At 26.8% G+C, this 15,473-nt stretch overlaps 1 protein-coding gene across 2 annotated transcripts in view; it reads right to left on the bottom strand.

Annotated features, from left to right (window-relative positions):
* The window catches only part of LOC135928401 (3'-5' RNA helicase YTHDC2-like), a 34,146-nt gene extending 18,963 nt beyond the window's left edge, over window positions 1-15,183 (bottom strand). The window contains exons 1-13 of one of the 2 annotated variants that reach the window (XM_065464856.1): window positions 15,034-15,183; window positions 14,905-14,992; window positions 14,672-14,865; window positions 14,445-14,626; window positions 11,682-11,848; window positions 10,856-10,958; window positions 10,061-10,238; window positions 9,346-9,409; window positions 9,001-9,053; window positions 3,191-3,339; window positions 1,603-1,834; window positions 1,275-1,397; window positions 520-661 (exon numbers count right to left, since the gene is read on the bottom strand). In XM_065464856.1, the coding sequence (XP_065320928.1) occupies window positions 520-661; window positions 1,275-1,397; window positions 1,603-1,834; window positions 3,191-3,339; window positions 9,001-9,053; window positions 9,346-9,409; window positions 10,061-10,238; window positions 10,856-10,958; window positions 11,682-11,848; window positions 14,445-14,626; window positions 14,672-14,865; window positions 14,905-14,992; window positions 15,034-15,133 (1,775 nt within the window). In that variant the 5' untranslated portion in view covers window positions 15,134-15,183. Of the gene's footprint in view, window positions 1-519; window positions 662-1,274; window positions 1,398-1,602; window positions 1,835-3,190; window positions 3,340-9,000; window positions 9,054-9,345; window positions 9,410-10,060; window positions 10,239-10,855; window positions 10,959-11,681; window positions 11,849-14,444; window positions 14,627-14,671; window positions 14,866-14,904; window positions 14,993-15,033 lie in introns of those variants that run through there. The other variant, XM_065464857.1, reaches the window with a different exon arrangement.
* Between the last annotated feature and the right edge of the window lie 290 nt (window positions 15,184-15,473).

Genomic DNA, 15,473 nt, shown 5'->3' with positions numbered 1-15,473 from the left:
TCGAGTTCAAAACACCTCGTAGACATTAATACCTTATTTAATTCTTTATATTTCATTTGTACAGCGTGTATACCACAAAATAAAGCCTTTTATAGTCGTGCTTGAATAAAAGGGATAAAATACTTTTTTTAATTTTTTGATTTGGACTTTGTAAATGTGTTTTTTTTCATATAATTTATTACGTATCAATAAATATAAAAATTTAATGTATGCCATTCTATATTATTTTTTGCCCATTACTTTTAAATTTAAGTCCTTGGTATTTTTGTTTTTGCCCAGAAAAATTTGTACATATTTATTCTATATTATTTCCGTAATTCATTATCAAAGTGTACAAATTTAGTTTTTGAACGAAAATAATATTCTAATATCCTGTTATTTAAAGGTAAATTTTTTTTAGTGATTGGGGTTATATCGAATTCAATATCACGATACTTTAACACTGTTAATAACAACTAAGCATTTTAAAAAAATTATGCATTTTTTCCGTGAAAAAAAAATTAACAGATTAAACTCAACTAAAACGTATTGATGAGTGCCACACTATGCGTCCTATTAAAATGTTTAGCCCAATGCAGTGCTGTCCATCCATTAAGCTTGCAAAATCTATTTATCCCGCACATGCCATCATTGAAAGTCGATGTGTCGCCCAGCTTGTTATCTTATAAATACATTTTTTTTAAATATACATTTATTCATTTAAAATGTTATGGTGTGTAAATCGCTCTTTGTTAGCCGATACTTCAGCCTCGAGGTTTTCGCCGGAAATATGGCTGGTGTCTTTAGGATTGTGAAAAAATTACATAATGCCTCAAGGCTTAGTAGCCTTTTCTCCTGCACTCACCTGTATAATGAAAACCAAATTTGCCAATCTTGTAATACTTTTATAATACTCCATCTCAAGATTTTTCGTAATTACATAGGGAAAAATATTTAAAGAAAATTATCATGTCACAAACATCAATAATTGTTTTAATTTAAGAATACAACTTCAATTTTTTCTCGTGAATATAGAAAAGAATGATTAATTCATTTTCATTAATAAATAAATTCCGAAATATAATTGTTTTTTCATTAATAAATAAATTCCAATGTATAATTGAGTTTAAATTGCACCTATAAGATGCGGAAGAGTATATAATATGGAATTGTTTATTTCAATTAAGAGAGTAAATACAAAAATTTTTGAAATAAAAAAAGAGAAAATTTTCAATCAATTATTCGTGACAAAATTATTGAAACAGGGTGTAAATAAATTCCTATATTCTTTTTACTATTGATGTTAGGGTTGGAGAGATTTAGGTGAAAGAAAATCTTTGTCAAACAATGATTGAGGCCCAAAGCAGCCGAAAGCATGAACGCGTTGCAATCGAGGGAAGTATGGCATTGATTTATCACTTTAAAGGGGAATAAAAAATAATGACATATTACATAATTTGCATAATAAACGGATCGGATCAAATACAAGATCGGGTACCGAACCTATTTTTAAAAACGGGTCTTCGTTCTGGTTCACTTGAAAAGCGAGCTTTAAAAAAAATTAAATACTATTTTTAATAATATTTGAATTAGCTCTTCGAAAAACTGTATAATACTATTTACCATCGATCCCGTAATGAGGGAGCAGGTCTATAAGAGCCTCCATATACTTTCCCCTCATTATAACTTGACCATTTTTGTAGTAGTCGCCAGAACTGCCATAATTAGTCTTTAAGATGCTGAGGTTGCTATCGGGTCTGGGGTCTGTATTAGAGACATCGTTGTGATAATGTAATATGAGCCATTCTAGGAGCCAGACCTCTTCCAGACTTTTATCTATATATTTGTCCAATTCCTGAAAAGGTTTTATAAGTTGTATAAAAAAATTTAAATAGTATAATTAGGTATGAAATAGATAGACAAAGTAATTGATGCACAATATTCGAAACATTCTCCCAATCAAATAAACATTTATTCTTTCGTTTGCTAATTGGCCCTCTTTCATTTCTCGTTAATTATTGATACATAAATAATTTTTTTTAAATTTGATCTTCACTATTTAAGTAAAATATCAAATTATACAGGTGATAAAAAAAGAAATCTGATAACCCTTGATATCTTTATTCTAAGCCTGAGTCCAGCGCGAAATTATTAAATTAAACGCATTTTTCATAAAGTTAAAATAACGATCACTAATTATTTTTCCGAATCGCAAGAAATAAATTACCATTTTATCTAGGGACCCGAACTGAAAGAAATATAGGTTTGGCTCAGGGTTCGGATAAAAATAACGGTTCAAGGTTAGGTTCGGAAATAATAAAAAATCGGGTTGGTTCAAACCTCTAAAAATTGTTTGAAACACTTTGGTATACAAACCTTCATTCGAATTATATTTTATATTTTATTTGTTGTGATATTTTGTTAATTTTATTGAGTTCTAAAGGAGGTTTCTTTTTATGTGACGCTCAAGATTTGCTCCGTAGTACCCTTCATCAGTATTACGTTTTGATGTATCATTTATAAAACTATATGTAAATAATTTAAATTGGATTTAATTTATCTCTAGTTGTTACTAACACTTATCAAAATTGATTGATAATATTAAAACAATTAGGATATAAATTATTTAGTAATACATATTCTTTTATAAGCACAAAAATCTGAGGCTAGAACCAGTTCAAAGACATTTCAGCGATGGTTTAGGTTCGAATAGAAAATCATTACGGTTTAGGTACCAGTTAGGTTTAGATCCCTGATTTTATTTTATTTTGTATATAATAAATCTCTTAAGCCCACTCAGCTCGATATTTTTTTAAGCCTGAGCCCAGCCCTATCTTTTTTAAACTTGAGCTACTTATAAGTTGAGCTCTCTTTTAGACAAAAGTTCGAGAGTAGTGTCATGGTATTCGATACAAACACAACTTAGCTTAGAAAAACGCATGATCAAATTCCTTGGTTATATATATAAGGAACAAAACGCCATACCTCATATAATTGATGTTCTATCCTATCTTACACATAGGCGTACGACTCATGTTACATTCCTCCATTCTTCAAAAAAATATGTTACACAGCTATAGAAACCCAAACTTGTTAAAAAAAATTGTATGAACGACTATAGATAAATCCAAAATAGAACATGATGATGCACTTTTGGAGATTTCAAGCAGAAGGGGGGGGGGGGGTATTCTAAATATCATAGTATCTGTACTATAGATTCCTGACCACCATTACTGTTATTAGCCAGATGTTCGTTGAGACGAGGGATAGTATTAGCAAGGTATTCTATGACAACCGGATCCAATTGTGTATCGCACGGGATAGCTAAAAATTGTTTCAACCTTTCGATGGCCATTGTTCCTACAAATAGGTCCAAAAATATAGCCTTAAAATTTCATTAAAAATTGAGGCACTTACTTTTTACTGGAGTTACAAAGGTGAATAACTTCTTTTTTACATCCTTAAGATTTTATTAATTTTATAAACAATATTTAGAAAAATCTAATGAACCTTATCTTAATTTTCCCCAGTAGAAACCTAACCGAACCTCAAATGAACAGTAACCTTTATAACAAACCATATTCGTTTTTTAAACTATATAGCTAAAATAAATTTAGACCTGTGCACCACCGACTCACGCCGAAACAGCCACCGATTGATATCATATGCGCGAGCCGGCTCGCCGCCGATTTTTTTATGGTGGCGGCGTGGCGTGTATAATTTTTAGAATGCTGTTTAATTATATATATGTCGTATTGGGATATGGAATCTCGTGGGATTCGGAATCCCAACAATATTATTGGTAGCACAACTATTTTTCCATATAATTTTGTTGCCAACATTTTTTGAATAAGGACTACTAATAATATTATGGACAATTTATGGAAAAATAGTTGTGCTACCAATAATATTGGGAATAGTATTTCTAATATTTTAAAAAGGGCCCCTTCTTTTATTTCATATTTAAATGATCGAGGGCGTCAAAACATAATTTACTCTCAAATAATTGGAGAAAATAACCTAATCTTAGGTGATCACGTATTATTACCTATCCATAGGACAGATAGAACTAATATCTGTCCTAAAAATTTAGTAGGGAAAATATTAAAAATTGAAAAAAATAAAATATGGGTAGGTTACGTGTGCTGGAAGAATTTCAACACCGTTTATTGCCTCTAGTCTGTATAAAACGATAAAATTAAATGATTTTGAAGTTCCCGACAAAGATATATCAATCATAGGTAATTTAAGCTTTTTTTATTATAGTAACATACTCCTCAAATTAATTCATCTATATAAAATATATTAATTATTTATTTAAACTGCTAACAATATTTAGGAGCCTCCCGAAGTGTTACAAACTATGGGAAAACGTCGTTATGTAATTGCAAAATGGGTTGCATGAACAAAAGATGCGAATGTTACAAGAACAATCTTAAATGTTCAAATAAATGTCATGTATCATTAAATAATTTTGTAATAAATAATTTATTTTTTAATTCCGATTTTTTTAAAATATATATTCATGCGAAAATATTTATGATTTTTATCCTTTTTGAAAATTTATATTAATTAGTTTATTATATAACAAATAAAGAAAATAAAAACTAGACGGCAAAAATTGACAAAAAAGTATATTATTTTATTTTAGAAATAAAAACAAATTTAATAGAAAAATATATATTTCGAATAAGGGTTTGACTTATAAAAACAGGAGAAAGAAAATTAAGATTAAATTAAAAAATTTTTTTAATAAATAAAAATATATTTATACACCATATTAAAGTAGAATTAGGCGTATTTGATACATAAAATTAGTCCTGACCCCCCCCCCCCCCAATAATAGCATCTCCATCGCGAGGTATCGCTTGGCTTGTTGCCTATTCAATATGTCTTAATTATCGATTGATAACTAATAACCATATATTTATATCTATAATAAGTTCAATAAGAAATTACTTAAAATATATGGGTCTGAACCACGAATCTGTGCTCGGGGATTTTTTTTTAAAAAAATGAGTTTTGATGAAATTCCATTTATATGATAAAATAAATTATTAAAGATAAAAGGGGGTTAAAGGGAAAAATGAATAGAGTTTAAGTTTATTTTTATTAGTTAAAGGGAAAAATGAATAGAGTTTAAGTTTATTTTTATTAGTTAAAGGGAAAAAATGAATAGAGTTTAAGTTTATTTTTATTATATAAAAAAAAATAGCTAGATTTAAAAAAAAAGTTGTTTTTTTTCGTATTTCCAATTTTTTTTTGTTTGTTTTTGTGAATATTTTTTTTCAAAAATTTTAGGAAAGTAATAAGAAAGAAAGAAAAATTAAAATATGGGTTTTCTTAAGTCAGAGTTTAAGTTTATTTTTATTATATAAAAAAATAGCTAGATTTAAAAAAAAGTTGTTTTTTTTCGTTTTTTCAATTTTTTTTTGTTGTTTTTGTGAATATTTTTTTCAAAAATTTTAGGAAAGTAATAAGAAAGAAAGAAAAATTAAAATATGAGTTATTGCTTAAGTCGGGTATATTATTTTTTTTGTTATTTTTTTTATGTTATTTTAAATAAATATAGTATTAATGAGTCAATTTTATTCATTAAATTGAAATATAGTCTTAAAATCTAAGCAATTTTAGGAAAATTAGCATAAAATATTAAATTTTGTATTTATTAGGGGTAAAATAGACCACATCTTTAAAGTTTAAGTGATTTTTTTAACCTTTGTTGGAAAGGGTTAATTCGAAATAAATTGAAATATATTATTGAAATTTATACAAAATAAAAATATCGAAATATAGTAATAAACGAGTCAATTTTATTCATTAAATTGAAATATTGTATTAAAATGTATACAGACAGATGATTATTAAATTCATAAGAAATTCTCCAAATATTAAAATAAAAAATTTTAGGAAAGAAAGTAATAAAGAAAGATCACTTAAAGTAATAAGAAAGAAAGAAAGATTTTATTAAATTCTTAAGAAATTCTCCAAATATTAAAATTTTTATATAAAGCTAAAATATTTAATTTAAAAAAAAAAGATTCCAAAAAAAACGTGGGGATTCAAGATCTCGAATCCCCACGTTGGGATTCCGAATCCCACGAGATTCCATATCCCAATTATCATTATTTAAATATGAACATTAACATTAATAAAAAATAAATTGTATTTTATTGCTATACATATTAGAATAGTGATGTCATTTACATTTATTCCTACATCCCACAAACAATACATATTAATAATTTTTATGGACTTGAACGTTTTAAATCACACTATATGCAATTATGAAATAACGACTTTCTCTACTAATCAATCATAAATCAAGTTATGTCTGGGGGTACTTTGGAAATCTTATTTTGAAGAATGAAAATAAGAAAAGCATAATAATGCCTGATTAAATTTATTGTGAACCTTGCCTAAAATTGGGGAAAAAAGATGAGAAAGATTCGGATAAACATAATCCATTTTCACAGTAAATTTTAATTTTAGACTTATATTTATATATAATTTACATTTTAGTTATGAAATAAAATGTTTTAGTAAAAATATAAGTACAAGTAATCTTTTTCGGCACTTAATGTTCATAAAATATCAGAAAAAATTAATAATAAAAAATCCATTCAAGTCTAAAAATGTGTTTAAAGCCAACACCAAAATGTAACAACAATATAAAAGATAAAAAATGGCTCTTAGGTTAGAATTATTGTTTATTATTATTCATTTTAAATTTTGAACTGGTTTGTTAAATTAATTTTAATAAGCTTTATTTTGAAAGTTCAAAACAACTAAATTTTTTTGTTTATTGTCAGCTCTAATTTATCTTTTTAATGTATGAACTTAATATATAATTTATTACATTAATTATGTAAAACTTTATATTGAAAGTTCAAAACTATTTATTTGTTCCATTCTAGCTCTTTAAATATCTTTCTAATGTATAAAATAAATATGAAATCTAATAGGGCGAAATTATGTTTTGATGTGCTGCTTAGATTTAATGCCATTTAATTCTATAAACAATAAAGGGATGACTGATTTTCTAAAAGTTTAAAATTTAAATAAAATGATTTTTAAAATATTAATTAAAAAAATAGAAATATATGATAATTGATTCCTCGTCAGAATTGCCTAATAAGACAACCATTAGTCGGGCTGCATTAGATGATGTTTATTTATCTATAAAGGAGCATATTTTAAATCTGATTGATTCAGGACCAAAATTCTGTTCTATCACATTTGATTTATTGACCGATCATTTCCAGCGTCGAAATTATATCACATTCAAGTTCAAGTCTTCATCATTTAGATAAAAATTTTGATTTAAAATATTTTACCCTGACAACTAGAAATGTGACACAAAAGCATACTGGTAAACCATATTGTAGTATTAAAGAAGAGTTCCATTTAAAAGTCAAAATAATACAAATGGTAACTGATGCTGGGGCCAATGTCAAAAGAAGCGTCAGATTGGGGAATTATGAGCATCATTTATGCTTAGGGCATGAACTTCATAATTTGGTTACAGTTAATGGCATAAAAAAGTTGCCAGAATTGATATTCTCATAAAAATTTGGAGAAATTATTTCAGCCCTCCGATATCGAGTAGCTGATTTGGTAATATGAAATTAAGGCTAATCATCGTAAATCTCTGCAGTCAATTTATGAGACAGGTCATATCTTGGATAATGATGATTCTGATTCATACCTTGATGACCATTTTGATATGTCTGATGAGGCGGATAATAGAAATGGCATTGCACCAACTAATCTAATTAATGCAAAATCTTTAAAATTAAATTGCCCTACCCGCTGGCACAACATATTAATTATGCTAGAAAGTATTTATAGTGTAAACAAAATTCTTATAATGTTCTATAAGAAAAGAATCTTTAAAACTCTTTAATAATGAATGGAATATGATTGATGAGCTTTACACAGTATTAAATTCATTCCGAGAGTCGGTAAAATTTCTTTCAACCCAAAAAAGATCGACAATAAACTTAGGATTATTTCGCAGTGAAATAGAAACCCATAAACAAATCAATAGATTAGCGACTCTACTTGATCGCAGATTTCAAAATCTTAAAATTGTTTCAGAATATTTAAATTCTAATTCTACGACATCATTGCAATTTAATTAAACATTTAAAACTTTTAGAACATGATAGAAATGCACAATGATAGATTCAAGTTGAAGATAATGGGCGGCAAACATCCATTTCTTATATAGCTAAAATAGCTCGTAAACATTCCCTTCCAAGCATCTATTATAACAACATTAGTAATCTAGAACAAGTAGTCATATTTTGCACAACCAACATAATATCCCAGAAGAGGATGCATTAACCTTTTGGAAGAAAAAGGGACTGGAACTTCCTAGGCTTGTTAATTTAGCTAGGAAGGTTAATTGTATACCTGCAACCAGTAAACCCAGTGAAAGAATTTTTTCCATTGCTGAATTTATACTCAAAAGGACTCCTTTACGGCCCACGAATCTTGATAAAATACTATTTATTCATGAAAATTATAATTTTGCTAATCTGAATTCTCATTTATTATATTTCATACTTTATATTTTGCTTGCATTCCAAATTTATATTTTAATTTGTTACATTAAAAATCAATAGAATATTACTAATATATGTGTTGTTTATGTGACTCTGATCTGAGTAAAAATGCAATTCCTTAGTCTATTTCTGAGAATGAGAAAATACATAAATTTAAATTGGAGTGAGAAAGTAAATAATTTAAGAAATGAAGAAAAGAGAGCCCAAATAAATTATAAAAAAATATAATACATTAATTTATATAAAAAAAAATTTTATGCACTGTCGAACGACAATGAAAAAATTACCACCACTGATTAAGATATCGGTGCACAGGTCTAAATATAAATATGTATATAAATATTATTAATAAATATATAATGTATCTTTGTCAATAGAGAGCTATCACATTTAATTATGTATGAATAATGCAAACTATGCTAATTTTATTAAATATATATCAAAAATTTACTCGGTATCCATGACTTCTCGAAACTGGCAGCTTCTTCGTTCAATATACCAACACTAGGTTTATAAAATTTAATAAATTAAATTACTTTCGTAGATAAAAGATTAAATTATTTACACTTCTTATTCGGATAATTGGGATACAATATTTTAAGAGTTTTTTTACCTTCAATTTTATCATCAATCTTAAAATGGTAAATAAAGTGTTATTTTCAGATTCAAAAAGTAAATAAAATTCTGCAGATAAATCATTAACTTTTATTACTAAAACGGCTTTCTAAATATAATGATTTTTTTAGAATTTATTAAGTGCAATGATTTGGATAAATATCAATAAAAAAAAATTTACTATTTCAATGTATCCTCCAAATAGTATTCTAGCACATCTACTTTCGCTTGATCACGTGGAGCAACTACAAATAATCATTTTAAATTTAGTTTGAAATTCTGTATTTAGACTTAATAGGAGAGGGGTAATTCCTTGATCTCCATTTTTAAATTTAACAAGAAAATTTTTGAAAAATTTTAAAAAGCAACAATCAAAAAATTATTCTGTATGTGTGTGTATGCATGTAAAAGGCCTGATAGAGATAAAAGAGAAATGATGATTATAATAGTCAATATTAAAAAAATCTGATTTTACTCATGCATTATAGAAGTGTCGTTTCTTAACAATATTATAAAAAGATATATTGTTGTAAGCAAATACCTTTAAAGTCTGCACAAACCGTGAAATGATATTATTCAAAAAACCCGGGGTGTTAAAAATAAATTTAAAAATTACAAACCAACCAGAAACTGAGGCGAATTTTTGTAAAATAAATTTAGATTTTTATAGGTTTAGTTTTAATAGCCTAGACCATGCCATAAAATGATTTTAAAAAAGGGACCTAGGCTGAACCTAAAAATATTTTTCAAAAACTCGGAGTAAAGCGAGCCAAAATTTGTGGTAGGAGGATTTAACAATTGTTTTTAAACCTGGGGCCACCATTTTGTATTTTATAAAAAGAAAATTTTTTAATATACCAACATACATAAAAAAATAAATTATTTTTAAATATTACTTTTGACAATGTGAGTGGATATGTTAGCCAAATTAAAATATTGTGCTATAAGATTTTCCAAATGAGAAGAAGGGCCCGTGTTGAGCAGTAGTTTAATATTCTTGTGCTTGGGCAAGAAGCATAACTTCATGTATATCAATATTAGGTCCACACATTTAACCCTGTCATTTATATCGTCCTGATATTTAATATTATATAATTCAGTGAAAAAATGAATTAAGCAAGAGTTAAATACAATAACATATCATCACTTGGTATGTGCCCCAAAATGTGCCCCCCTCCAGAGCCCTGCATGGGTTGTCCACTGGGACATTGAAAACTTTATCCTCGGGCTCCTATCATACTGTAAGAGGCAGCCCCCGAAGCTGAACCCAAGGCCCGAAAATTAAACATTAAAAAAATATCCTCTATAATTATTTTGCTTCATCGAAATGTCAATCAGAAACACATGTCATTTTCATCTAGCACATTTCACTTATTCATTTACGTATTTTCCATTTCCCAAATTAACAATTTCCTGTGAATGTGATTTGTAAAGTCACTAGTTAAAAATCTATTACTTACATATATCATATTCTATCCGGTTAAATAAAATGTTATACTCAGAGATTTGCAACTTTTTTTGACCATTAATAATAGTCTATTTATAAGAAGGTGGGTAACCAAGTGATCAATAGGTTATTTATGTGTTAAGTTTTATAAAACAATATTTGAAATATTTTTACGTTTATTCCTGCTCTGTAATTTAAAAGATATATATTTTATAATTTCAAGTCAAAGCTAAGAAAAATTTACTATGATGATATGCGTTATCCTTGAAAGTTCTGGATCGGAACTGATCAAATTCCTTAAAAATACCCATGGTGTGCAGTAAGTCAATATGGTGGTCGGCGAAACTCTGTATCATTGAAATAATTATAAAACGCAAATATGAGTTTGATTTTAATGAATGGGATGAAGATATACAAATAAAAGAATCGATCATAACAAATGGAAAAGGCTTGATGGCGGGAAATGGAAAAAGGGGATAAGAGAGGTAACTAGCCTATTGGGCTATGAAGCAATCATAAATAAAATAATTTCAGAAATGTTATTAGTTATTTTTAATTAAATAAAAATCAGCGGCCTGCAGACTCGGCCCTAAGCCCAGCATAAATAAATTTTTTGAAAAAATACCCAGGCCAGGCCAAATATTTTAAATAGCCATTATCAACTATAATAATTAAAAATAAAATGTATTTTATTTTTAAAAAATTTCCGGGCAGGGCTGTGCAAATGGTACATCTACAGGTCTCTGATAAGAACTATTAAAATGTATTTTTTAGAAAAGCATTTATATTTCTCACTTCTATCTTTTATTTATTTACTTTTCCTGCATTCATCTATATATAGGTCTAAATGTAGAAAATAAATGAACATCTTTTCTATATTCATTATCGCCTTTGGCATACAATGACATAGCTATTCCTTATATCATTATAAGACATTCTAATGAGAAAATGATTGATTTAAACTTGCTCATCATTTGCTTTTTCCCTAGCAATTGATTAACTTTCTTTCTTTCATTCCTAAATATATTTTTCTATCTTTCTCACTGTCATTTCTCATGAATTAAATTTACTTGCTCTCTAATCGGATCTGATATCCAGCAGTCTGTCCCACCTTTTCGTTCAAACTTGCAGCCATATATTCCGCTGACGTTACCACGTTCAAACGCGTGTTTTGGATGAAAATTATACGGGCTTGCTTCTTGTGAGACTTGCAATGCTCTAAAATATATTTTGGAGGCTTTAAAAAAATATTGATTATGATTTTGAGATTATAACATTTGAAGTAGGGCGGGGGGGGGGGGGGGGTATAAAAATCAATTACTATAGGAGGTGGTTGCTCCACCCCACTAACCCCTCATACACATTAATTTTATTAAATCAATTTGTGATGAAATTTGCATACAAAGCGTTTGTCGTTGTTTTTGAGCATAAATTATTTTTATAAGAGCACAAAATATGTAAATATAATTTTTTCTATTTTGTTCAATTCGAAAATCAAAAAGAATAATTTAAAAAATGTAATGTTGTAATGATAGTGCGCACATGTTGCAACGCAGCGTTTCAAAACGCAAATAATGCATTTTAAATTGAGAACATTTGCGTTTTCCATTTTAAATTATTTTTTAAAAGACAAACTTGCTTGCGTTTTGTGAAACTTTTTAAATTTTGAAGTGATAAAATGGATAACATTACATCTTCTATATTGTAAGAATAATTATTAAATGATATTTTTAGGACATGGAATGATGTTATCACTAAAAGGTTTGCAGAAATGTTGGAACCTGATGAACTTATTTGGAATCAAGAACATCCTGACCATAAAAAAAACTATTATTGTTATGGAACATTTAACTGTTATTGGTTCCAGGTATAAATATATAAGAATAAAAAATATAATTATTTAATTAGCTTAGCTTTGGAATTTCCTGGTTTTGATACCAGTCCTCTTTATCTCAATAAGAGAATGAGGAATTTAGGACCAATTGAATAAGGAAAAATTAGGAAAATCTTCAGGCTCATCAGAAGGAATTCATGAATATAAATACTAAAAATATATTAATTTTATGAATCGAGTTTGGACCGAGTTGGGTCTAATATTTTTAAATAAATTCGAACCTAGTCAGGCTTTATAAATTTTTTTAAATATAATTAAATTTATCAATTTTATAATAAATTTTTTATGTAAAAATATTTGATTTTATTTATAGAACCAGACGCTATATAACATATGTCATTTATTTTGATTAATTATAAAAATTAATTTCTATATTTAAATAAGTTTGTGTCGGACCAGTAAATTTTCTTAAAAAAAATTCTGGTCAGGGCTTGAAAAATTAGACCCAATGTAGATCACTAATTCTAATATTCAATATTATATCAAATATTGTAATCTTTTCGATTATGTAGAGCCTAAGTAATAGTTACACAAAAATGTTATATATTATATAGATATAACATTTTATATAAATAATCATATTCTTTAAATAAAATTCTTTATAAAATACATTCTCTATAAAATCATTCTCTGTAAAATCCTTCTCTGTAAAATCATTCTCTATAAATGACATTCTCTATAAAATCATTGTCTATAAAAATTTCTCTGTAAAATACATTCTCTGTAAAATCATTCTCTATAAATGACATTCTCTATAATTGTTTTCTCTATAAAAATTTCTCTGTAAAATACATTCTCTTTAAAATAATTCTATATAAAATAATTATCTATAGACATTCTCCTCTGTAAAAGTTTCTCTATAATTTTTTTCTCTGTAATGGTTTCTCTGTAATGACACGATGATACCCCATATTTTTATGGGGATTATTTTGCTTTATAAGTTTTGAAAAATAATATAAAATCAAATTCTTTTAATAAAGGAAGTTTAAAAGAATAACATTAAATCATTTTATTTTTTGAAATGACCATTGTAATATCTTAAAAAACTAAAAGGAAATTTGTTCATTGATATTAAAAATATTAATTAAAAAATGTAAATCGCATGAATTTGTTGGCACTTTGAAGGATTTTTCTGATGAATATTTATTTTTATAAATAACATTTGAAACAAATGATGAAAAAAAGAATATAAATATTAAAATAAATGAATATATAAATCCTTGCTTAGCCATGATGTCTCAAAGATAAAAGAAATTTTTATATGTTGCACAAAATTATTTTGAGCAAGTAAATTTATTTATAATTTTCTTTAAATAATAGATATTCAGCTAATTTTTAGTGAAAAATCATAAGTTTAATGTAAAAATTATTTTTTTAATAAATGCTTGTTTTAAATAAGAATTTAGTCAAAAGAATGGAAAAATAGGGATATTGACATTCTATTATTTTTTTATGATGATTAAATTGGATGAGAACAAAATATAAAAAATGTTGTTTACATATTTGTGCTCACATAATAAAAGTTTCTCTTCTTCAACAACAAAAGCAAACCATTCAATAAAATATATTAAATTGTAATTTTTTAATATTACTTGATTTCTTATTTGCAACAAACAATCTAGTGTTATTTTATTAATATATTTAATATTACCTACTTCGATATATCATCTAAAATTTTATCTAATTCTATGTAATTATTAAAAAGCCTATCAAAAAAAAGTCCAAAAAAGAAGGTTGGGGAAATATTTTGCACAGATTTTCCACACCCAAAATTTTTTGACCTCTAATATAAATTATAAACTTTTATATCAAATATTAACTAGTTTCCAAATCCTTTGTAACTAAAACTATATATTTCTTACAAATAAATATTCATTCTGAAATAATTTTTTAAAAATATTATAAATTAGGCTCATATTGCATGTATAACTTTGCATACCTGAGTAGTTTTACCACTAGCTATAGGTGCTGATATTATGGTAACTTGATTGTTGTTTAAAGAATTTAAAATATCATCTTTATATAAATTTATATCTTCCAGTCCATAATTAGAGCTATTACAATTAGGTATGAGTGCTAAACCTATATTGATACGTCCTACAGCTTTGTTTCTGTCCACTTCTATATTAGTGGGAAAGAGTTAATTGCATTGCTAAATTTATATACCTTCAGGAGGTGGATTTCCAAATTTTTCAGTTCGTAATAATAGATCTAATCTCTCTTTATGGCCCAATGGAAAATTTAAAATAAACTGTGAAATTTGTATTAATGTTTGTTGTGACAATTCAAATGTTGTAGGCTCATCTATTATAAGAAGGTTTTCATCTTTAACACATAAAACATATTTGTTTGGTCCTTTCCTAATTTTATAATTCATCTACCAATTCAAAAATCATTACCCTATGCTTTTCGATTTTAATCCTAGTATTTTGCATATTTTGTGAACAAATCTTCTTTCATAACTTAGTAATGAAGATGGGAATGACACTAAATAATTCATCAAAAGAGTAAAAAGATTAAAAATTAACATTTAACATCCTCATTCTTAAGAAATTTGTTAACGTTCAATACGATGCTTAATTTGGTATCTTCGTCAATATCTTCTGTAATATCTCTGTTCCCTTCCATATTTTTCTTATTCTACTCTTTACATATGATGAATATTCGTGCAGCTAAAATGCGATGCATAGGCGTTGGATGATCCGCCAATCACTTAAAAGTCATTATGGTTAATCTATACAACGAATATAATTACTTTAAAGTTAATTCTAAATCGAATAATATCTTATGCTGATGATATCGCCATAGTATCTACAAGTGTTGAAGAAACAAAAAATATGCTATACTTATTAGAAACATTAAGTTTGAGATTGTGTCTAAAAATAAACTTTAATAAAACTTTTATTCTTCCTTCCCCAAATGCTACTCAAAATTTAAATTTTACAATTGGAGGAAATGTGATTAAGAT

This window comes from Gordionus sp. m RMFG-2023, chromosome 4 (genome assembly GCF_954871325.1).
Source record: "Gordionus sp. m RMFG-2023 chromosome 4, tfGorSpeb1-WG-v2, whole genome shotgun sequence".
Taxonomy (NCBI): domain Eukaryota; kingdom Metazoa; phylum Nematomorpha; class Gordioida; order Chordodea; family Parachordodidae; genus Gordionus; species Gordionus sp. m RMFG-2023.
The sequence above is the reverse complement of the archived record's forward strand: the minus strand, read 5'-3'. Positions and strand labels throughout refer to the sequence as shown.